At 36.7% G+C, this 24,870-nt stretch overlaps 3 protein-coding genes across 5 annotated transcripts in view; 1 reads left to right on the top strand and 2 right to left on the bottom strand.

The window, feature by feature from the left end:
* LOC128885614 (cadherin-87A) overlaps positions 1-15,290 on the bottom strand; it is a 272,729-nt gene extending 257,439 nt beyond the window's left edge. The window contains exon 1 of one of the 2 annotated variants that reach the window (XM_054139716.1): positions 15,179-15,290. In XM_054139716.1, the coding sequence (XP_053995691.1) occupies positions 15,179-15,246 (68 nt within the window). In that variant the 5' untranslated portion in view covers positions 15,247-15,290. Of the gene's footprint in view, positions 1-12,868; positions 13,530-15,178 lie in introns of those variants that run through there. The other variant, XM_054139717.1, reaches the window with a different exon arrangement.
* An 804-nt stretch (positions 15,291-16,094) lies between these two features.
* Positions 16,095-16,941, bottom strand: LOC128885642 (uncharacterized). Its single transcript, XM_054139780.1, has 3 exons — positions 16,758-16,941; positions 16,518-16,644; positions 16,095-16,338 (listed from the first exon to the last, which is right to left on the bottom strand). Exons 1-3 carry the CDS (start codon positions 16,791-16,793, stop codon positions 16,193-16,195), a joined length of 309 nt encoding a protein of 102 aa, XP_053995755.1. The 5' UTR covers positions 16,794-16,941; the 3' UTR covers positions 16,095-16,192.
* A 488-nt stretch (positions 16,942-17,429) lies between these two features.
* LOC128885619 (116 kDa U5 small nuclear ribonucleoprotein component) lies at positions 17,430-23,087 on the top strand. 2 transcript variants are annotated; one of them, XR_008459632.1, is made up of 9 exons: positions 17,430-17,657; positions 17,772-18,044; positions 18,121-18,392; positions 18,616-19,304; positions 19,531-19,760; positions 20,039-20,757; positions 20,989-21,269; positions 21,527-22,575; positions 22,703-23,087. XR_008459632.1 is itself a non-coding variant. In XM_054139725.1 (8 exons), exons 2-8 carry the CDS (start codon positions 17,799-17,801, stop codon positions 22,030-22,032), a joined length of 2,943 nt encoding a protein of 980 aa, XP_053995700.1. In that variant the 5' UTR covers positions 17,430-17,657; positions 17,772-17,798; the 3' UTR covers positions 22,033-23,087. The 2 variants fall into 2 exon arrangements, 1 of the variants encoding a protein (XP_053995700.1); XM_054139725.1 differs by having other exon boundaries at positions 21,527-23,087.
* Positions 23,088-24,870: the final 1,783 nt, after the last annotated feature.

Here is a 24,870-nt window from a genome sequence, read left to right on the forward strand (position 1 = left end):
ATTTTCCAAAAGTTGGTTCGGTTTGTGGTGATAGTTGTCGCGAAAAGACTTCAGAATATAGCACACAACGGTGTCTTAGAAGTAACTGCCTAAATACAGATGAGGAAAGATCGTAGAACAAAATAAACAATGCGATGCACGATATTTTTCTCTCGAAGAAAAATCCCTATTTATACGTGCGTTAAAACCCGAGGGAACTTCTTGGCCAACCTAATATTCCGCGTTAGCAAATAAGAACGTCCATAATTAAAAATTGAATTTTCTAGTAAAAACTTGCTCGGTAAAGACAAAAAGTTTGATAATACTTAGAAAAACGAAAGGAGCGTAACTCGGGTCCACGAAGTGCAGTTCTGCAGTCAACGAACAGCTTTCGAGTAGGGAAAAACACATTTCCCGGTTTGTGCGCGACAAGGGTAACGCTTAACGCACCACTCGAGCGCGCCTCGAGTACCTCGCTATATTTCTTCCAGCAACTACATATGCAACCAGAGGATCGAGGTAACGGTTTAGCCTGACGTTGGCCACACGGTGGTATACTGTCTGTACGGAGCATGGAAAGACGAGATATGCTTTCTACGTATGCGTACCTACGTGTGTCTGCGCAACGTCCTCTCACACCCACCCGGTACACCTTCGTTGCTCTATCAACGCACACGTTTAATTCTCTCGCGCACCTTCTCGGCCTCTGGCTCGCCCGGTTGTGATATTCACAGACGCACCTCGGTCTCTAGGATCGCGTGTGCACTATGCAACCTGCCCAAACAAGTCGTGTCTGGCGCTTAAGTGTCCTTGATAGGGTTGCGGGAGTACCATAAAAGGATCGAATGCAGACGCATCATTTTCCAGGACATTGCAGCTCCGGACAAAAATTTTAACGCGATGAATTCTAATTCCGTTTACACAGTTAGGAACAAAATTCAGTGGACGCTAGGGTCGAAGGATTACTATATATTAGGGGGACCAGAAAGTAACGTCGTTTCTGCGAATGCAAATACTTGTTTATTATTTACCAGCTCACCGTGTACCAATCAATTTTTATCGATCAGGTATTGAAAATTTGCACACTAAATGGCAGAAGGTTATTGATAACGAGGACGATTACATAATTGATTAAAAATAAAAACATATTATAAATTTATTTGTTCGTGTTTAATGTAAGAGAAACATTACTTTCTGGTCGCTCTAATAACATTCTATCAATAGTACTAGCCTCGAGATGAACTTCTAAACTCCAAATCGTCACTCGACTCCGGATGTGCCGATACATTATATTTGAACTTATTTACGTATACAGTGGCGTGCAAAAGTTTTTGGACAGATAGATTTTCACTTTATATTTCGAAAGCGATATCACAAATTACAAGGGAATTGGAATTTTTGCAGAAATAAAGTTCGTAACGTCCCGGACCAATTTCCGTTATTTATGTGAAAAAAATTCGATATGAATCTCGAAAAGTGCAAATGTTCCACAAAAATATTTCGAAGAAAATATATTTGACAACAATTTCGTATCATATGTACAAATTTTGTTTAAAATATTTTTAAGGGTCGCTTTTTTCAATCTTCTGGGCAAATACGTGATTCTGCAATTGTAATTATTCTCGTTAAATTAGTAACCATCCGAACTGCAGAGAGACGGCCATCACCACGAACCGAATAAACTTTTTGAACAACTTTAGGGGGTAACCTGAATTAGAAGGTCTAAAAAATTTTAAACAACTTTTTTATCAAGTTAAAGTGATTTTTTTTCACCCAAGGAACTTGTTCTTTTTTTTTTCAAACTTGCAGTAATTTCACATTTCAGCATTTTTACCGGTTTTTCTTAGTTCACATACAAGAAAAATGTATGAAAATGAAAATTTCTTTTGATATTTTTGTGTCAAACCAAAATTACGATCTGCATCTTTCCCGGCGATAGGAGGTTTTAATTGCGAGGTGCCCTACTAAAATATGCGTCACAGACGACTCATTTTCAATATTTCTTGTTGAAAAAATTTGTACAGACTATCCGAATATGTATGAAAACAGGATAAAAAGTTCGATAGAATTAATTATTTTTTTCCATCCTAAAAAAATTCACGAAAAACCGCTTTTTTAGGCCTCCTAATTCAGGATACCCGTCAATATAAGAACTGCTTCGTCCCTGTCTTTTGAACACGCCAAAACTAAAAAGCATTGCAGTCTATGATTCAAACAGTTTTTATGACCTCGGTATATTTCTTTCAGCAAACACGCCTATTCGTAGCCATAACCCGAAGAGACAATCTACGCTTTCCCTCCTTTCCTGGATATCCCTCTCTCTTTCTCTACCACACGTACACGTACTCTCTCCCTTTATTTCCTTGTATTTCCCTTTCGCACTTGGCCGTTCGTACCGATTCTTCGTCCACGGCCACGCGCGGCTTTTAAATCACGTTACAAAATTTATCGTACATCTTTAACTACTGCACGCGCGTAGGGCCTGTTAGGCGTAATCCTCGTTAAGCACTGTTCCGATACGAACTGCCCTTGCGGCTATGGAAAAACCATTCACGCAGTGATCCACCTAACCCAGAGACCACCAGAATATTTTTCTGATACCAACAAAAATGAAAAATGTCGGTTTTGTATCGTTACATTCTCCAACGAATTGGAAACTGCTTTACGACTTCTTTTGCTAACTGAAACGATCATTGAGACGGAAAAGTTTTGGTCTTTCGAAGCAAGATGTGTGTTTATTCCATCTTTACGCAGTTTTTTCCTCGCGCAATTATCGAATAATAGAATATCTTTCATTGTTTCTTGATGATCGATCCTCATATACAGTCACTGTAATAAGTATTTTTACAGGAACCATTTATTTAAAATTAGTTGCTGTACGAACACTTCTTGCACTGACTGTATGTTTAATTTATTTTTAAAACAGCTTCACTCTATTTTTAAATGGAAATATGGGTAAATACACATCAAATTATAATCGCGACTTGTACCCATTTTGGAAATAAACGAGTCACATGTATTTCAAAAAGCAGAATGTAAATATTGATAATAAACATCACAAATACTAAATTTAAATATAATTTGGTTAAAATTTTAAGGATTCCAAATCTATCGAGCTTGTAAGTCGCACGATTTCGTTAACAGATTTAATTCTGTAAGTAAAGTTACATCCTCGTTCGCTTCCTATATCTAAATTCTCGCGTATTAAGTCCTTTGAATTTGGATAATTTGAATAACGGAGATTTGAATAATCGAGGCTCTCCTCTATCACTGTCGCCATTATTCTCAATTTTGTCCAAATCGTCAGAATTGCCGCCCCAATTTATATTACGTAGATACTTTAATCTATGGCTCTTACCGAATTTTCAGTTTTTACAAAAAAAAAATTAGCACTAATATTTGCATGACAAAAAGTCGCCTGACGAAAAACTGTACGTATCGTCGCAACGAACGTCACGCGAGAAGATAAAGAGTCGTCTCGCTACTTTGACCGGAAATGTAGAAAATCAATTCAAGCAAATGGTTTCCTCTGGCGACTCAGGAATCGTCGCGATTTTTCATTGTTCGTACTAATAACAAAACCGACGATGAAAAATTGCAATGCGTCGACGAGAGGCCGAACTCGATACGTTATAGAATTCGTAATGAAGCGTCGACGTCGGTGCTTTAGAGAAGAGTATGATAGATATGATACGAAACCAGTGAAACAGATGTACGAGTATCCGGAAAGTGATTTATCATTCGCTGGAAAGGAGAAACTTTGGTGTGAGGCACAGCGTAACGCTGACCGTAGAATTTTTCTCAACTTTATGTGTACGTTACGTGTATGTAGCAGATAGCAGGGTGTCGCGGCAGATATGAAATTCCTAGTGAAAATTAGAAGGTCTTTGTGGCTCTTCGCGAGTAAATTATTGTTGGTATAAAAATACGTAGCCGTAATAAGCGATACATAAATTGTTATTATCGCTTCGCAGTCTCGCGATTGAGCTGAAAATGTTACCGTAGAGATGTACACTTTATGAATTTCTAGTTCGATAAAATCCAATTGAACCATTTTAATAGAATAGATCATTATCTATTCTTGCAATAAATTAACGATCTATTTTCAAAGAATTGATCCGTTACGTTCTGTGAGTAAATTAATGATAATAAATTTTCCATGGAAAATTAATTAATTAAAATTTTTTAGCCGACTGTGTACTAATTAACTTTTGTTCCAAACAGTTTTTCGTAAAATTATCGAAAATGCCGGAAAAATCTTCTAGACCGTTACGACGAACATTCTTGTGTAAAGTATGTAACTTTATTCTCATACGTAACCCAAAGTAATACTTTTCGTTAGTAAATTCTCATTCTGTTAATGTCTTTCACTGAAAAATGTTTATTTTTCTAGTTGTTTCATTACGTTTCACGGTCTCTATTTATATTTAAAACACACAAATGTATCGAATCAAAGTAAATCATTTAATCCGTGCCTGTTTTACTTCAGAAACAAATAACAAGTTTCTTCGTCCTTAATTATTCATATTTTATATTTTTATATTCATTAGGTGAAATTATGTTCCACTAGCATTTGCACACAAAATCATGAAAATACATTTTCCATTCAGTTGTTAGCTGTAGCTTTTCACGGAAAAAAAGATAGTGACGAAGGTACAACGTTGTAAAATCGATAACGAAAAATTGTTACCGCAAGGAAAGCCACTACAAAAAGTGCAACAGACCCTCGAGGTTCAAATACTCATTTAAACGGTAAATGAATGAATAAGAAAAGCTGCGAAACAACTTCGCTCCCCAAGAAAACAATGAAACGAAATCTCGTACACTCTGCTTCCAATTTCGAGTTGAATAAGTAAGCAATAAAGCATCGCGTAACGCGTAATTTTCAGTTTTACTGCGGCGAGTTGAAAAGACTACAATCTTTTAGCGACATAAGTTACTTTATCGTCGCGACGGAATGACGCTGAATAATAACTAAATTACAGTAAAGTCAACGGAATAGAGAGTAACAAAAACGTTTGGACAATCCGAGAGACCATCTTGCCTTGTCGACGTTTTAATTAAACTTTTCACCCTCTGGGGTTAACGCTTTAACCATTTACCGATAACTTTAAAAAAAAAAAAAACAGGCGGTTTCGCAGAGGTACTATGAACGCAACACGTTGGATTTAAAAAAAAAAAAAAACAAAGGAATTTCTTTATTTATAATAAAGGCGAAAGTACGATAAGTTTGCCGAACTTTACAGAATAGAATTAATATATTTCGAAGTGACATTTCCTTTTAAATAAAAGATCATTTTTGTTTGTAATGGATTTAATTTACGTCGCACGAATTTTCCCTTTAGCTTATACCAGCTGCGATATAGTTTCACCCGAGTGAAATATACTATTTATTTTATGTCTGAATTTTACGAATTTTGTTTTCCGCAACTCTGATCTTTCAATTGATATTGCTGTGTATCGCGTTGCCACAACTTTATTTACGAATATTGAGACTTCGATACCTTATTTTTATTCAAATAAAATACAGCCAATGTTACTAAGAGATAGCGTAACTCTCCGTTACTAAAAGAATGTTTAAAATCGGTTCGGTAGTTCCAGAAAATACCCTCTGATCTGTATACGCTTTGTTTAAATTGCGCGCGTCAGAAAAGAATGCGTTGTAGCGCTAAAAAACAAAGGCCGAATCTGTAAGAGCACCGGCTCGTTACGGAAAGCGATCGATACGGAACCGGCACGTAATAAAGGCGTTCGCGATTTTAACCCGAGTTCTGTTTTTCCTGGAGTATCGAATCGATCATTTCGAACATGTGAAAATCTAACAGCTCCCATATATCCAAACAAATTTTACTTTTCTATAATTAGACTGCGGATCTTTATGCATTTATAGGAAATTTGAATGTACAAGAACCTACAAAATGCACACAATATACAAGAATAGAAAAAAGATTGAAAATAAATTTTATGTTATATTATTTGCAAAATAAAATAAATTATTATTTAGGTTCAATTTTTGTAGGCACGTTCGCGAAGATTTTATTTTCCATAAAGATCCGCAGTCTACTTATAATATTAGTATAGAAGAAGCATCCGAAGAGGATAAAAAATCGATTCGTTAAAATTCCACCGTGATGTCTGTCTGACAAAAAATCTACGCCACGGTCTGAAAACTTTACAGTTCGAGGAACCGATGGAGACGGTTTTTACTTTCATAAAAATTTACATCACCTGCAAGAAATTAATTCCAAGTGCAAAGTTAGATGAGGTATGCGGTCGGATGGCACGGAGACCGCCGTCCTTTCGTTTCTAAAAGACACCCGACATTAGATTATCTTGTAGGAAAGTTTGGCGGGGATCTGGTGGAAAATCCTATGGTTTCATCGTGCGAGCCGCGCTCGTGGAGTCTCCTATGCGACCGCATGGTCGATGACCCAGAGGATGTGCTAACGGATCGCGCTGTGCCGCTGAATCGAGAACCAGAGAACCCGAGTTGCTCGTAAATGTCTTTGAAAAACGTGATAAACTGTGCCCGGTTGTCCAGAGTAAAGTCCGCTTGCTACCGTGCCATCGGACCGGCATTAAATTTCGGGGAGAAGTGAGCGGTGAATGATGAATACCTTGGATCCAAGTGCTAGATCTCTTACGATTACCAAAACAAAGAATGGAAGAACATGGTCGAATCGAGCAATGTAGCGTTTGAGATAAAGGAGTCAATTGTTGTATTCCGCTTGATTCGTTACTTTATTATTATTAAAGAAGTTCAACGCCGAATGAAATTGAACGAAGTTAACAAAGGTATACGCGTGGTACTGGCTATAGATCCTCGTATAGAGACGGTTCGGACAATTCTGAGTTCGATGAGAAAAGTAGTGGGCTTTATAGGTTCGGGGAAGATAGAAAATGGAAGGATAGGAATTCTCTTAAGTTTAGTGGTCAGCAAAGGAGAGGTAGCGAGGTAAATCATCAGTTATCGAAGGAAGAAATTTGAAATGTTTGCTGCTGAAAACAGAGTTATCTTACCTAAGCTAATACAAAGATTATATTGGCATACAACACAATAACTTCGTAATAATTCGAAAATATGGGGTTTTAGTAAAAAAAAGATTCAGTGAAAAGTTCTATGATTCCGAGGCACAAGGTGGCGTTATCAATTCGATAACAGATGGCGCCACTTATGATATTTCTTCATGGCGGCCATTTTGTACACGGAAGTCAACTTTTTTGTACGAATAAAAATTGTAGCTGGCATTGAGACGAGAACAACGGGTCTTGCTTCTTTTTTCCATTCGGATCATCAAAACGTTTCGATAATTCCGTATTGTATTAGGTCGTCCCATAAGTTCGTAACTTATTCTTCTGCTACTCAAATTAATATATAAAACATGCCCTTAAGTGTGTTACGAAAAGGTAATCTCTCTCGTTTTACAATATTTTCCCATCATTCTGACATAGTCATTGTACAGTTACTATAAAATGTCCGTAGTTTTTTAAATTAAATATTCCCTCTGTCTGCAGCACGAATTTATAGGACGACCTAATATTTGTGTCGCTGCTATGAGATGGACCCAAAAAATTGAAATGAAATTTTTGGTTATTCCGACTTTGGTATAATAGAAGCTCTAGAAATCCGCAGAAAACGTATTCCCTAAATGGTTGAACGTAATTTGGGCCAGCGAAAAGAGGAAACTTTTCCACTATTCCATGTTTTTGAAATGGCCAGCTGAAACTTTGCTTCTGGAAAGCTTGGAATAATCCATATTAAATGGAAAACACACGATTAAATTAAGAACGGAGAGGTCAAACATCTGGACGGAGGTTAAAAATATATTTATAGAAAATACGTTTGATATTATCGATATTAAACGAACAGAAGTTGATGGCTCGAATATTTTGGCTGATATCGAACAACCGCCGGTGTGCCAGTTAGCCCAACAGATGGAAAAAAACAACGTATGATATATTTGTTGAAATACATTCCGTCTGTTCGGAGGGTATCCTACAGAAAATTGAAAACAAACAAGGAAAAATCACAATTTTTTATAAGCGTAGATACTGTGTATTTTAATGCACGACCCCCGTATAAATGTTATTTTATTCGCATTCCTGTATGTTTCTATATTATTCCGATAAAACAATACTTTCTCGCGTGAAAATAACCAGCACTTTAACAACCGAACACTACCGGCCATTAATTTCAATATACCGCAGTATCTGTGATTTATTTGTCGGGGAACGCAAGTAAAAAGCTATTTTTTGATGAATTCGTATTTAATAGAGCGGAGTAATCATATTTGAATTAAAATTCAAGCGAGAGGGTTTTCAAACGATACTTGTGTGTTGGATAGATGATTTGCTTAAATTTCGCTTTTATTAAAGAACTGGTCCTTAGTGCGATACTGATACAAATATAAAAACGTACTCGTAAAATAAAATCCAGAGTAAATACGCACCAACTAATTAATTTCAATATACCGCAGTATCTGTGATTTATTGCTTCTATACTTTTACCCACTTTTCGCATTTTTTTCTTAATTTCACAAATTATATCAACTAGTAAATAATGTTTGGACTATATCTATCTTAGAGACTTTCGAGAATATATAAAATATCATTGATTAAAAAAAAAAAAAAAAAAAAAAAATTAAGAAACTACAATTTCACACAAAAGTTTTTTTGCAAATTGATCGGTGTACGAATACATTCTACGCCCACTGTATCAATAAAACGAAAGAAACTTTTGGGACAACCATAATATTTAAACTTGAAACTAAAGCGAAAGTTATCGGTCCATTTCCCTGTTCGCTGTAGTTGGTTAACGTAACCGTCGCCACGGCGAGTACGTGAAACTTATGCCAGGATTTTTTGCGAGCCTCGCGACCCAGGTAGAAATGTTTTCTGTAATCTAAATACCGGTATGTACTTGGAACGCAAGGTCGGTAGATCGACAACGTCATCGAGGCGACGGCAAATGTTGGCGGTGAAAGTTTATCCCGTGCGGTAAGGATCTCTGCACGCTACGTTCATGCAGGAAAGAACACGGAATTGTTCTTAGAACGAAAACCCTTGCAACGGCGTTGGGAATTCCGCGTATAAACGCGGAGAGTATTTCTCTATTATTTTTAGCATGCGCTGGAAAAGTCCAATCACGCATGACGCATTCCTACCCGCGATTCGTTCGTGCAGATTTCATAGCGGTTGATCGATGGACCGGCATGCGTGTCGTTTGCTTTCTGTTATTTGGACGTAAGCCGCTTACCGCGCTTCATTCCGCGTCGGGAGCCATTCGGAATTTTCAGTGCGAAACCAGAGATTTTTGAAAAATTTGTTCGGATGACGCATATTGACATCTGGACAACAAGTAAAGCGCATCTACTATCGTGGATCAAAAAACTATTCGCTGCACCTTGTTTTTTCGCAATCATTTTATATAAACAAGCAGTGATAGTAGTAGCAGTAGCTTTGTGTCTTTATCATCTCGATATAGAAAGGGTTGGCGCCTACTAATCGAGCTATAAATTTGACTTAAATTATATGTAAATTAATGTGGTCCTTATTTCAATGATTTTTGAAATCATTGTGTGTTACGCAGCCCTTAAATTCCTTGCAAACACGTATAACAAAATTCCTGTGAAATTTGAACTCTCAATTTTAGAAATAACACGTGTCCCAAATCTTCGAAACTTTTAAATGGAAAATACATGATATTTTTTCAATCGGTTATCTTTTTTTCATAACTCCGGTAAAAATTCATGAAACGATTTGAGATTCGGCAGAGATAATAGGAACAAGCCCTACAGATTTCAAGTTCTTGTCTTAATCGTCGTATTGTCTCTATTAATCTAGTAATAGTTAGAATTGTGATACGAAATTTTCGTTTGCAAGTATGCGTTTCTCCTTTGTCTTTTAATTTTTCAAACATTTATTTCAATCGTTCCGAATATTACAACGATCTCTGCATAGCAATTTTGAATATTTTCGGGGGTGAATATTTTTAATCGATCCATCCATAAATTCAATGTAATCGTGATTTAGAATAATCCTAATTTGAATTCGATATTTTCATTTTCGAGCACGGGACAATTTGTATTCTATTCATCGATGGAATTTGTTAGAATTCAGTTAAATAAATACATTTAGTTTCATTTGTTTCTCTTCGTTTTCATTTCACGGTTTCGAAACATTGTAATTTGAAATTATTATTTTCGATTCTACACCGTCCTACCAAACATCATCGAGAACTTGGGGAAATAAATTTGAAAACGGTGACGCAATAACATAAATCTGCGACTGTATGGAGAAGATAACGCATTCGATACCGAACAAGGTGGAAATTTATGTGAAAAACAAACAAAGCTTGTGTGAACAATCAGAAATATTATGTGTGCACTGCAGCAATATATCCTATAGTTTGGTTTTGGCTTCCGTGATCTCTAATATCCTACGGAAATGCGATCAAGTAAACATTGACCGAATCGATAAATATGTAATCAAAAGCATATAGGTACGCGTACGTATTCTACGATTTGTTTAAATTGCTCGTTTCCGTATAAACGAGCAAGAAGTTCGATCGTTAATACGAAATATAGAATAAAACGTTTGATAAAATTACTTACAAACTCTAATTTTTTAATATTGTTATATCTCGTTATTGAAACGTGAATTTTCAAAAAATTAAAACATGGATTTATAGTGCATTTTATAGTATTTGAATCAACGAAGTGATGGGTAATATATGCGACCAGAAATTATAATTTTTTAGGGTAATTAAATCTTCGAAACTAACGATTTAAAAATATGAAACTCAAGCTACACAAAATTACAATTTCATTACTCGTTTATAGTTTCGCAATTAGTATAACGCGTCAAATAACATATTTCTTTATTATAAAAAGATTCACTTACGAGGAATGTTATAATATTGTGTTGCTACAACTTGATATAAACTTAATTTACTTCATAACTTACTGTATAGATAATGTTTTTGTCGACAGTCATCCTTACTTGATTGTTTGTAATTTCCCTTTCGTTTGTAGTTGAATAGTTTAAAAATTATAAGCAACTGTTTATACGCCTAAGAAGCAACTCTACCGTTTACTTCGTCAATTTTCAAGATTTTTAAAATCCGTTTTTTTTCATGTGATTCAGCATTGTTTGCGTTTGACGTTGGATAATGCGTGTAAACGATCACCTGTAACTTTTAAACTATTTAACTAGAAACGAAAGGAAAATCGCTACAATCAACTACGAACGATGCTGAATCACATGAAAAAAAAGCGGATTTCAGATATCGAGTGCGTCATTTTTTTAATTTTTTGTATTTATTAATCGATGAAACAACAAATGAAACTATTGTTACGACAATCAACTACAAACGAAATATTATCATAAGAGTAACTGTCGACGAGAACATTATTCATACAATCCGTAATAACAACACAATATTATAACATTAATTATATTAACAGTAGAATAGAACGTTTTGTACTTCTATACGTATGCAAAATTTCAAAAAAAAATCGGAGGCGGATACTCCGAAAACATTTCTTGTTAATTTATCATAGATTTCACGCGGATTTAGACACTTTTTGGAGCAGTATCTTGAATTTTGATGAAATTTGGATTTGTTGTAGTCTTATATGGTTCATATGGATATATTGTATCTCGAACGATTAAACACGTTTTTTCACTTCTACTTCTATGTCATCATTGTTATCTCTCGAAATCTCATTCTTATTTGTTTACTAGTTCAATTATTACAATTTCTTTAAAGAAAAGAGCGCAAAACATTGAACAGCTGTAAAACCGAGAATTTTCAAAATTTTTTAAAATCCTTTCAGATACGTTGAAATACTTCTAATAACACTATAATAACGCGGTTTCCATATAACACGCTACGAATTATTCTATATTGTACTAATTCAAATTTCTTATAACGCGATACTAATTACTGTATGTAATATGTTGTAATGTGAATGTTGAATGAATATTAATTGTAACGTATTATAATGTGAATGTCGATGAATGTTAATATTTAAAACTACCAGATATGTTTATACGTTTTACAGTTGTCGGTTATGTTTGTGTTAGTAATTTATTGATTATTCATTAATTTTGTATTTTGTATTGCGATTTGATTTTGTCTATGATATGTTGTCTGTTGCCTTTAAAGTTCGACAAGTTTTACGCCGAACCTCGAAATAAATATCCTTACATGTATTTTGTACTAATTCTGAATTTCGTATATAGCGATTCTTACATAACACGGTACGAATGAATAGGAGAGTAGTAGACCGTATGTCTCTAGAAATAAATATCGGAGTGCAAAGGGTTCTCCAAATTAAACAAATTTCGCAAAAGATTAAAATTACGTGATAATTAATCATCGAAGAAGTTAAACAGTTTTCTCCAACGTAACGCGATTGAAAAGAAACAGACAAAATCAACCATACTCCAAAACGTTAATTGCACCCGTGAAAAGATTGTGGTCACGTGCGACGATCGAATCTGCCGTGCTTAATATTCGGAAGCGACCAGTCACGAAAATGTCAAAACCAGACGTCAATGGTGTTCGTTGACCCTCGAACGTTGAAGCAACTAGTGCTCGAACCACGTACACGCTCCGTACGTGTGATTAGTTTTCCCGGGATCGACGATAATCGGAAACGATGCCCGGAGTCAGTGAAATGATCTAAAAAGCGCAAGTATTCTCGTCGCACCGACGAGCTTAGATATTTCTGAAGAACGTGACGGTGGTAAATTGGACACGAAACCGTGTAACACGAAAGAATCTTCCTTTCACCGTAACACGCCGGTGTGATAACTTGGCGAACAGCTCGATCGGGTAAAAGCATTGTCACGCAAAGATTCTCGAGACAGAGAAACGGCTTACCGTGCACGAACAGGAACTCGTTCCGCGTGTCTACTCGTCATCTTCGAGGAATCTCCAGCCAGGTGTACGGTGTGTGGGAAGTTATGCCAAGAAGGAAGACATACCGTTGACTCTTGCCACGAACACGAATACGATACTCTTTTTACAATCAACGTCGCCGATTCTCTTCGACAAATGGTTTCGCGCGCGTAAATATTTTCGGCTCAAAGGCGTAAACACCGGCAACAGCGCGACGTGAGCGAAACGGAAACGGGTCCTCTCGCACTGATTTTACTCGCAATCCAGATATTCGTAGTACCGCGAACAAGATGTCTCGAATCGTATGTACGAGGATCTCGATAATCGTACGAGTACACTGTTTGACAGTAACCACGCGTTCTGTCACCGGTGTGCACTGTCTTCCCGGCCCTCTCACGACGAATCTGAGGACGATCCGTCGAGAGATCCTGTCCCCGCGGCCAAGTCAATAAACTACCTCTCTCTCTCTCCTTGAATACGAATGGAATTTATGTATCAAACGAACGATGCTCACATTTACGATTTGTACCTACGACACAGAGCCGCCCAACCGACCGTGCTCGTGAAAGGCGACTGAGCTTCTGACCGGCTTAGTGGGGAGCTCTTCCTTGCTGCTATCTCACTTCCGCACAAACGCAAGGAACTACACCGTACCCCACTATGACCAGACTCGACGAAAAGCCGCAAGGTTTTCAACGAGCCGTGGGATTGGTCGTTGGTGGGAGGAACCGAAGTAATAGTAGGAGACCGCTCCCACTATGGTGGCAGCACTGTACGCGTGAATTCCGATATACGAAAATTGAAATACACGGTGTCCAGACAATGTTGTAACACCTTGAAAGGTGATTCAAAGTGATTCGGGAGGCGATTTGAAACAACTTTTTCCTTAGCGAAAATGTTGTCCGAGGCTTCGTTGAGGAGATATTAACGGAAAACACTGACCAATCAGAGCGCGCGTATACCGTTGGAGCCAGAGCCGGCGTGATCTTTTGCGGAGCCGGGTTCAAGAATGTTGCGGGGCCTGAATTCACATTCAAATCCTACACTTAAATTTTACAACGCGGAATTATTTATTTACAAATGCTGTTACATATCTTTTATAAGATGAATATTAAATAATAATACTTTGATGATTTTTGTCACTCCTTTAAACTGAATCATCGCTAATAAAAAAATGTCTTGCATCTGTTAATGGTATCATCATTCTGTAAAAAGTTAATCAAAATTTTCGCCCCTCAAAACGCGGGCCCGGGTTCCGGTGAACAGCGTTGAACCTGCCTTGCGCCGGGCCTGGTTGCAGCGGCCGCGGTAGTGAAGGCTACGAGCTAAATGGCCGCGCTTGTACGCGAACAAGTGACTCGACGTGCATCGAAGGACATTGACGCGACCGCTTAGCGCGTAGCCTTCGCTACCGCGGCCGCTCCATCGGCATCCTCGCGCTCTGATTGGTCAATGTTTTCCGTTATTATCTCTTCAAAAAAGCCTCGGATAACATTTTCCCTTAGGAAAAAGTTTCAAATCACCTCCCAAAACACCTCTTCCGAGGACCATCAACATTTTCGGTGCACCTGATATAAAACCAACTAATCGAAACGAACAGATCACAATAATCTCGGCATCGCTTTACTGTTATTCTAATCGAAGAAAATGATCGATAGAAGCAGAACGATATTCTTACAAATACGTGAATTCAAACTTAGAAATAGTGATGTATCCATGTTGGTTGGTGGCTCTGACGTCTGATTCCCTTATTACGAGTGTCCCTGAACCCTTTTTTGCCATCCTTTGATTTGTTCTATATCGTTGAGTACAACATTGTTTTTATAGCCAGTAATCGTATCGTCAAATATTCGTTCAATTAGTATAATGCAGTGCCCTTTAAATACCTACTAGTTATAACATAAACATTTACAATGTAGGTTATACTTTTGCACTCGAGGACCCACTCACTGAATGCATTCAAAAAGGTCACTGCTCGCTAAGCCGCTCCGTGAGCGGGAGAGTTTACAAATTTGTTCGCTACTAAACGGCGACCGCTCCCTGCTAGAAGCCAATCACGAAACTATATTAATATTGGTTTTAATACCATTGGCGCTATCAGTGGGAAAATGCTCAAGTTTGTAGTGGAAATAGTTCTCAATATTGCTACTAAAAGGCGCTACTAACTAAAGGGTCATGAAATTTGAGTATTTAAAAGTATTAACGGTATATATTAAATTTTAATTCAATATTATTGATGAATAAATAAAGTGAATTAACATGCCCAGAGGAACAGAAAAGCATGCGACTCACCAACCGTTGTCTTGATACAGGACCACGTAGTGGTTCTGCTGTCGCTGATCATCGGAGTAGCTCTGCATTACCCACGACGAAATCGAAATAGCTCTGCATTACCCATGTCGAACTTCGAAGTTGCTCTGCTTTACCTGCGTCGAACTTCCAAGTTCTTTTACGGTTTGTAGTAGCTACAAAACCGATGCATCACTTATTAAGACAACTTTATTAGCTCTTTGCTAACTTAAATTATGTATCTATTATAATACAGATCACTTATCTCATAGGACATTAATCTGAATTACATTAATTAGGTTAGATTAAAGATTCAATGGTTTAGGTTGATATGCCGTGATCTAGCAATTTATGTAGTATAAACATCCTAATTTTGAAACAATAAGACGAATGTTACTACATTTATTAATTGTAAACCAGTAGGGACAAGATTATAAAATGCACATCGATGCACATTGTTGAAGTCATCTAAGATCTTTAATTGTTTCGTATATTTTTTCTATTACATAAAAATGGAACACTATCAAATACAGGAAGCATTTACTGTGTTAAAGCCACTTTGCGATTCTTTGATGAAAAATCCAAATGTTGATGCTGCACGAAATGTTACTAATGTTTTAACAAAAATTTCAAATAAAGTTCTTTAATTACGCATTTACCGAATGAATATGCTGTATTTAACGAAATTCGTCAAGAGCTGGTGAATATTCATATAAATTAACTAGATATTATTTCATGCTTTTTAGTGCAGTTTTAATGTTTTTCGAAGTCTGTTGTATTTTTTTTTCCAAAAATTAATTCTTAATATATAATATTAGACACATTTGTTTGATTAAAAATTAATGTAATAATACTTGTACAGACTAGTTAAGTAATTTGATCAATCACTGTCATTATATCTCTGTCAAACAGTTAAAAATTTAATGTATTTTAGTTTAAGATAATTTATTCTAATAATTATGTTGCATTGCTAGTTACATAAGTTTTCACAAAGAAAAATATCAAGATAAAATCTACTTATCGATTAAAAGGTACTTTATTAGAAGGTGCTGGTAATCTATATTTTGCTAGCTCTACTTCTGCTTCTCCGAAACTATGAATTCCGTAACAAAAATATTCTGGATTTTTGTATTCTTTATCCTTTGCAGCACCAGGGCCAACAGCTGTAAAATGAAATTTTAAAAACTCTATAGAATAAACAATCTTAATATGAATATGTCTTATTAATTTAAAAGTATATTTATATAATGTTAATGATATCCATTTACAAAAGCGATAATTTAAACAAATTAATAACGACTGTTATAAACAAGTACAAAATAGTAATATGTTCATATCTTACGTGTGTTTGGAACATCAACACATCTTTTACTGAGCCCTGGAACATTATCATTCACTGCAGATGGATTGCTGGTTTTTGTTGATTTTGTTTTTGCCCACAAGGTTCGTAATAGTGTTAAATTTCTTTTCTAAAATAATAAATTTATTTCAAAAACAATTAAATAATTTAATAATAAAAATATAAAATATCCAAAATATTTAAGTAGAAGGAAAGTAAAGCTCCAATCATTTTTATACATACCTGAATGAAGATTTTATCTGGAATTAGACGTGACATTTTATTACAATTATAATATTTGTAATTCAATTGTATGTTCAAAATTATAACAATTCTGAATATTTATATAACAATATGTCTGTCAAGAAGTCTTCTGGTTGGTCAGGGGATCTAAGCTCATTGTTAGATATACATACCTTGAATCCACATTTTTAGTTTCTTGAAGATAGGTAGGTAGCGCTAGTAGACATGATAAATACTTTCAACCATGGTCGATGACAAATACCGAGACGCTGAGAAGCGTTTGGTATTTACCATATAGATAAGAATATATGAAAAATTATGTTTGATTCATTCTATCAGATTTAGAAGCTATTATATATATCTTAATAATCGAAAGAAATATTGCTCTTTGCATTTGTTTTCTGTCCACAGATCGATCAAGACTGATCGAAATTTTGATTATTTCCAAAATAAAAAACTCATTTATCGACATACATTTTGTTTCTAATTTTTACCGATCGTATCATGTGCCTTGATTTACCGATTGCATAAAACAACTGATTATTACTGATAGTAATAATAAATCGACTATACATACGCACTTGGGATTGTACCTAAAAAACGCTCTAGTTCGTTTCTATAATAGTATTGCTCTATGGTTACGTGAGGGCACTCCTGGAGTCGCACATTGTATAGTTTGTTCGTATTGCTTCGTATATCATAACCATGATAACCAAAACCATTTATAAATACAATATCGCTTGAACGTTTGTTGTAAATAGTACTAATTTTGGTGAACGCTCAGGCTTATCAATCACAATTTATAAATATTGTGTTATATTTAATGGAATTAAGTAGTTGTTAATTTCTCCTTTTGCAACATTACGCGTGACCGGTTATTTGTCAGTTTTAAGGTTATATGTATGTAAACAATCATATTTACAGTTATTCTAAGAAAATGTAAAACAACAAATATGTTATATATAAAATAAAGGAATCTGTGATAAGTAATATTTACAATTCTTACATTTGCAGTCTTTTTTAAATTAGTGGAGTCTCACTATGGATGCGGATCTATATGATGAATTTGGAAATTACATTGGTCCTGATTTAGCCTCTGATAGTGAAGATGAAAACGAATATGGAAATGCTGGAGATGATATTGATGATAGAGAACGTTCAGATGAGGAGATGGAGGAGGATAAAGATGAATCTAGAGATCAATTAGAACAAGGCAATTCTATGGCAGTTGTATTGCATGAAGATAAAAGATATTATCCTAGTGCATTAGAAGTTTACGGACCAGAGGTAAGTATCTCATTCACAAACATATTTTTATCAGTACTTTTGTACTTATGATTTATGCAATTGCAATACATTATAGGTTGAAACACTGGTGCAAGAAGAAGATGCCCAGCCATTGGACAAACCATTAATAGCACCGACCAGAAAACCCAAATTCCAAATAAAACAACAGCAACTTCCAGATACAACATACAGTATAGAATTTCTGGCTGATATGATGGATGCACCACATCTGATACGAAATGTTGTTTTACTTGGTCACTTACATCATGGCAAGACCACTTTAGTTGATTGTTTAGTAAGACAGACTCATCCCTATCTACACAGTGTGACAGATGAAAAACCACTAAGGTGTGTAATAAGTATTTCACCTTAATTATACATCTTACGAATTTATAAAGTAATGTTTTTACAATTTTTTGTATTTTATCAAATGTTATTTTAAATAATCTATTGTATAGAGATATAAACTTAGGAGTTGAAAATATTAATTTAGTTGCTCGTAATTATCAGTAAACAAACTAGATCTTGGTTTTACTAGTAATCTTTAACGAAAATCTGTTTATGTTAACAGATACACAGACACGCTATTTACGGAGCAACAGCGAGGCGTATCAACAAAAGCAACACCCGTCACTCTGTTGCTGCAAGACGTGAAATCCAAGTCTTATCTTTTAAACATATTCGATACCCCTGGTCATGTAAACTTTTCCGACGAGGCGACAGCAGCCATACGTTTATCCGACGGTGCAATATTAATCGTAGATGCTGCTGAGGGTGTAATGTTAAATACGGAACGTCTACTGAAACATGCGCTGCAAGAAAAGCTCGCGTTAACAGTTTGCATAAATAAGATAGACCGACTAATCTTGGAGCTGAAATTACCACCGTTAGATGCGTATTATAAATTGAGACACATCATCGAAGAAATCAATGGACTGATAGCGCTCTATTCTGACAATGAAAATCCGTCCTTTGTGTCGCCGGCGATCGGAAACGTTTGCTTCGCCAGTTCGGAGTATAACGTTTGCTTCACCCTCAAATCCTTTGCCGCACTCTACGCTAAGACACATCTCACGTTAAACGCCAACGAGTTTGCGAAAAGATTATGGGGCGATATATACTTCAATTCTAAAACACGGAAGTTTACCAAGAAACCGCCACACAATACGGCACAGCGCAGCTTTATCGAATTTATTCTCGAGCCGTTGTATAAAATATTCGCGCAGGTTGTCGGTGACGTCGATACTACTCTACCCGATGGTTAGTATAATTGCTATAAATGGTTGTTTTGGTTGTTAATATATGTGTATATCGTTGATACTAACTAAAACTTTCGGATGTAAGCCGTGTCTTTTGACCTCTGAAGAAGCTAGTTGTAATTTTATCGACATGGTTTACACCCGAAGGTCTCAGTTGGTATTAACCACAAAGAACAAACCCGTGAAATCTTCAAATATCTTATATTTATTATTATCTAATTTCATAGTGTTAGACGAATTAGGCATCAGATTAACATCAGAGGAAATGAAGATGAACATCAGACCTCTATTGAGGCTCGTTTGTACACGTTTCTTAGGAGACATGTGCGGACTGGTTGATATGTGCGTAGCTCACGTTCCCAGTCCTCAATCGCACGCACCTGTGAAGGTTCAGCACGTGTATACAGGCCCGATGGATTCGCCTTTAGCACAGGATATGGTCAGATGTGATCCTGATGTTAGTATTTTAGAAATTATTTATATCAGACATGTCAAACTCAATTTGTTCAATTTGTATTTTATCGTTATTATGTTACAACTTTCAAAAATATTTTTAAAATTATCGAAAAAGGTACAAGTGAGTGTAATAAAAGAATGTGTACAGGATACATATTCATACAAAGTTTAGAAATAATAAAATGGTCAAGCAGCCTGCGCGTTCGACATGTCTGACTTGCAGTTTTTAAGCGTTGTGTCATTCCACAGAGCACCAAACGGTTGAATAATTTTTTTCAGGGAAGGTTGATGATTCACAGCACGAAAATGTACCCTACCGAAGATTGCACACTATTCGTAGTCCTCGGAAGGGTGATGTCTGGTACCTTGGAAGCAGGACAACGCGTCCGAGTATTGGGCGAGGCGTATTCGCGCACCGATGAAGAAGATTCCCGTGTGCTTACCGTCGGCAGATTATGGATCAGCGAGGCTCGTTATTCGATAGAGCTGAACAGAGTTCCAGCCGGCAATTGGGTTCTCATCGAGGGCATAGACAGACCGATCGTTAAAACGAGCACGATCACCGATCTCAACAGTTCGGACGACCTACACATCTTCCGGCCGCTGAAGTTCAATACGCAGAGTGTGATCAAGATCGCGGTGGAGCCTGTGAATCCGTCGGAATTGCCAAAAATGCTGGACGGTCTGAGAAAGGTGAACAAAAGTTACCCTCTGTTGGGCACCAGAGTCGAAGAAAGTGGTGAACACGTGGTATTGGGAACTGGAGAATTGTACTTGGATTGCGCGATGCACGACTTGCGTCGCATGTACTCGGAGATCGACATTAAAGTGGCGGATCCTGTAGTTGCTTTCGCGGAGACAGTAGTGGAAACAAGCTCGCTGAAATGCTTCGCCGAGACGCCAAATAAGCGCAACAAATTGACGATGATCGCCGAGCCGCTCGAAAGAGGACTCGCGGAAGACATAGAGGCAGAACACGTTCGAATTACGTGGAACAAGTGAGTATAACAAAATTAAGAGAGAGGACCAATACTGCAAGCTACTCTCTAGGACTGTGGTTTTTACCCTCTTTAAGTTCACTGCATAGGTTAACAAATATCTCTACTTGCACTTAAGCAAGTTACTACAGAGATACAGTTAATATTAGTTAAAAATGCTACGTTATTAATGCCCATATCGTCAGACTCACTTAAGTTTTGCTTAATTCTTTGAACAACTCTACTTGACAGGAAACGACTGGGAGAGTTCTTCCAAACAAAGTACGACTGGGATTTGCTGGCTGCCCGAAGCATATGGGCGTTTGGTCCAGACGCCACAGGACCCAATATTCTAGTAGACGACACCCTTCCATCGGAAGTAGACAAGTCGTTACTGAACAGTGCACGAGATGCTATCATTCAAGGCTTCCAGTGGGGCACTCGCGAAGGTCCCCTCTGCGAGGAACCGATTCGTAACGTGAAGTTCAAGATCCTAGACGCAGTCATTGCCCAAGAACCTCTTCATCGGGGAGGTCAGTAAAATAAGCGATAGAAAAAATTTCATTTGAACACGAATAAAACTAACACAATGATTTCTTCGTTTGCACGATAAAATTGGTGATAAAATTGGTATCTATTAATAAATTCTAATTTGTATTCAACGAGTGCCGGATAAAATGTTTTCTTCTACGTGAATGTGTTAAATTCTATCTAAATAAGAGTTTTGTTTATCCCTGGATAAGTTTCGTTGCTCGAAAACGTAAACGAAATTAACTCGACTCCTTTGTAGGTGGGCAAATTATTCCGACAGCGAGAAGAGTAGCCTACTCTGCTTTCCTCATGGCGACACCGAGGTTGATGGAACCTTATTTGTTCGTCGAAGTCCAAGCACCGGCAGATTGTGTGTCGGCCGTGTACACGGTATTGGCCAAGAGAAGAGGCCACGTGACCCAAGACGCCCCCGTTCCCGGAAGCCCGTTGTACACTATTAAAGCATTTATACCAGCGATCGATAGCTTCGGGTTCGAGACCGACTTGCGAACACACACGCAAGGTCAGGCGTTCTGCTTGTCCGTGTTCCACCATTGGCAGATCGTTCCCGGTGATCCGTTGGACAAGAGTATCACGATTCGACCGCTCGAGCCACAACCGGCCACACACTTGGCCAGAGAGTTCATGCTGAAAACACGAAGGCGGAAAGGCTTATCGGAAGACGTATCCATCAACAAATTCTTCGACGATCCTATGTTGCTCGAGTTGGCGAGACAAGATGTGCTTCTTAATTATCCATTGTAATGAACAGTTGTTGTAATAATTCCACTGATTATTTAGTGTACAAACGTAACATTAAAGAACTAATTTTATATAAAAGCTGGTCTCCTTGTATCCTCCTTGCTTCGCATTATCACGATTATTACGTGGGTAAAGACGCTTCGGCGATAACATAGAAAATACAGAATGGACAGAGAATCGAAATACAAATAAATGTAATAATTGCGTGTAAACTTCCTTGAACATACGAGGCATATGAGCATCGTTACCCAACCTATAACGTCGTTAAATATTGCAAGTATCACAGGTTAAACTACGATTCTGATATGTTAGAGATGCGGTTTGCTGAAGAAACGATCGATAGAAAGATTGATTTATAAAATCAAATCGGAATTTTGTCGAATAGTAACGGGACGGTCGAGTAAAAGAAGACGTAGGTCTCGAAGGAAAATGGCGAAGCTTAAATCGATAGCTGCACAGGAACTAATGCGAGGGCGTGAATCGTACCGAGGACCGTATGGCGAAACACTCCTCTCGGACATATTGCTAACGCTTGTCTACCGTAATGTATGGAGCTCTTTCGTATTCGTGTCGCTTCCATAATGACTCGACAAAGTACGATTCCATTGTGTGAGAACGGCAGATGAATTCTGATAGCGCATTCTTTCGAAAATCGTCAGACGTATGATTTCAGATATTTTTCAAGCACTAGGAATATGACGAAAAGTGGGGCTAGATTAATCTACCTTGTGTACATTTGGTCTTGTGAAATATCAAGGTTTGTTAGGTTAGGATTTCTCAAAGAAGATTGCTTTCGATACGATTAGATGTCGGAGCGATGTTCTGTATGAACAGAACAAGGTTTTCAATTATTAATTTTAGTGTTTAAATTATTGATCAGTTTGTGATAGAAAATAAGAGCAGGAATAATATATTTGTAACGTGTAATATAATTGTTTTGCATAAACTATTTGGAAAAAGGAAAATTTCAAATTACCTGAGATTCTAATAAGTTTAAATTCACTATCGTCCATAGTATTTTGTATTACAATTGAAATAAATACACTTTTATTAATTGATGGAACTGCCATTATGTCAATTTAAACCTTCTTCCTTTTATTATTACCTTCCCTAATTTTGCAACAAAGACGTTACACGGATAAAATGCTAATCATAGAAGCGTAAAATATTTCATTAAACTACTTTAACAGGTTGAGTGTCAAGCCGTATTTTGTATTCTTGTCCCGTTTGCCGAGACTAAGATTCAGCGATGATATAAGAAACAACTTACAAGCTGTACGTTATCCAAAATTCATAGACATATGAAGATATCTTTATATGTCTATGCCAAAATTAATATAATATTGTATTAAATCGGATGGTTTATTGCAGTAGTTCGTGTCTTTTGTTATTTTAGAAGATACTCTAGAAACTAGTTCTATGCGATTGTTTGGATAATTGTTATTTAAAAATTACTAAATTGAACGTTAGATTCAGAGCGGACGCCGGTTTCCGTCGCGGGCTACTAGGAAAGTATGGTAGTGGACATCGGTATCCGCCATAGCACTCAAATCAATTGTAACTATAGCACAGGTTTAACAATCCCGAGGTATCCCTAGTGGGAGAATTATGAAGAGAGTTTTCTAAGACAACGTAAAGCAAGAATTAAAGGAATTAAATTAAGATGAATTAAATTAAACGAAGACTGATATATTAGGTGTTAAAGTCAAGTTACATAGCTTTGCACCCTTGTGAATAAAACTCACTTGCTCACATGCCACTCAACCTGTTAAACGAGCAGTATATGCTTAAAAGTTTCCATTACAGTCTAACGATTCGATTCCTCTCTGTGAACACAACAAGAAAAATATCCTAATTTTCGATCTAAAGTTGCAGACTGGCCCCTAAACATGAAAATAAGACGAGGGAGTTTATTCGTAGAATTACAGATAAAGAGTTTTACTATTGGCCCAAGAATGGCTTCATTACAACTTCAGGGACTGTAGCTTTGTTTGATCGTAGCTACGGTACAGGTTTAGCAGTCCCGAGTTATGGGGGAAGCCAGTGAACCCCAACAGACTAGTGGCATATGGGGATGTCATAGAATTATGAAGACACGTATGTAAGCAAATGCAAATGCAAAGTAAGGAAATGTATGAGATAGAGAAAGAAACGGGCTTAGAGAAGGGAACATTCTTAAGGTATTAAAGTACAAAGAAAGACTGGCAAAATAAGTATTATAACATAAAAGACTATGTTTTATAATATGTCGACGAACAATAATCGTGGTAAAAATAATAGAAAATTGAAAATTACATAAATAAGATAGAAATGTTCTAAATGGAAAAATCAATAGTGTCAAAACGCCTAGAATGAGAACAGTGCAAGTAGCTACAAACTATAACTGTTTTTGTTAAAAAGCTTATAACGCGTACATAAAAAATAGAACAAGTACAGTGTAAATTGGATAGCAAATTAGCAACGTCTATAACAAATGTAAAACGAAGCCGTGATTGTTAACAAGCAAGAAGGGACTAAAAGGTGCAATAATCGATGCGAAACAGATTACGTGCTCTTATAGAATAAATAAATCAACTCAAATGCAACGTTTATAACGCGTACATAAAAATAGAACGAGTACAGTGTAAATTGGCTAGCAAATTAGCAACGTCTATAACAAGTGTAAAACGAAGCCGTGATTGTTAACAGGCAAGAACGGACTAAAAGGTGCAATAATCGATGCGAAACGTGCCCTTATAGAATAAATAAATCAAATCAAATGCAAAGTAACTATTAAATGAACACGAAGAACGAATAAATATAAGACTGGTGTTACAGTCAAGTTATACAACTTCGTATCCT

Source organism: Hylaeus anthracinus, unplaced genomic scaffold (assembly GCF_026225885.1).
Source record: "Hylaeus anthracinus isolate JK02 unplaced genomic scaffold, UHH_iyHylAnth1.0_haploid 11981, whole genome shotgun sequence".
Lineage (NCBI taxonomy): Eukaryota > Metazoa > Arthropoda > Insecta > Hymenoptera > Colletidae > Hylaeus > Hylaeus anthracinus.

What these genes read in the sequence shown, in the direction of transcription:
- LOC128885642 (XM_054139780.1), bottom strand. Translation starts at nt 16,793, where the DNA reads ATGTCACGTCTAATTCCAGATAAAATCTTCATTCAG. An exon ending in CAGATAAAATCTTCATTCAG is followed by an intron (nt 16,645 to 16,757) that starts GTATGTATAAAA and finishes TTATTATTTTAG; the next exon opens with AAAAGAAATTTAACACTATT. An exon ending in TGTTGATGTTCCAAACACAC is followed by an intron (nt 16,339 to 16,517) that starts GTAAGATATGAA and finishes TTCATTTTACAG; the next exon opens with CTGTTGGCCCTGGTGCTGCA.
- LOC128885619 (XM_054139725.1), top strand. Translation starts at nt 17,799, where the DNA reads ATGGATGCGGATCTATATGATGAATTTGGAAATTACATTGGTCCTGAT. An exon ending in ACAGATGAAAAACCACTAAG is followed by an intron (nt 18,393 to 18,615) that starts GTGTGTAATAAG and finishes TTATGTTAACAG; the next exon opens with ATACACAGACACGCTATTTA. An exon ending in CGATACTACTCTACCCGATG is followed by an intron (nt 19,305 to 19,530) that starts GTTAGTATAATT and finishes CTAATTTCATAG; the next exon opens with TGTTAGACGAATTAGGCATC.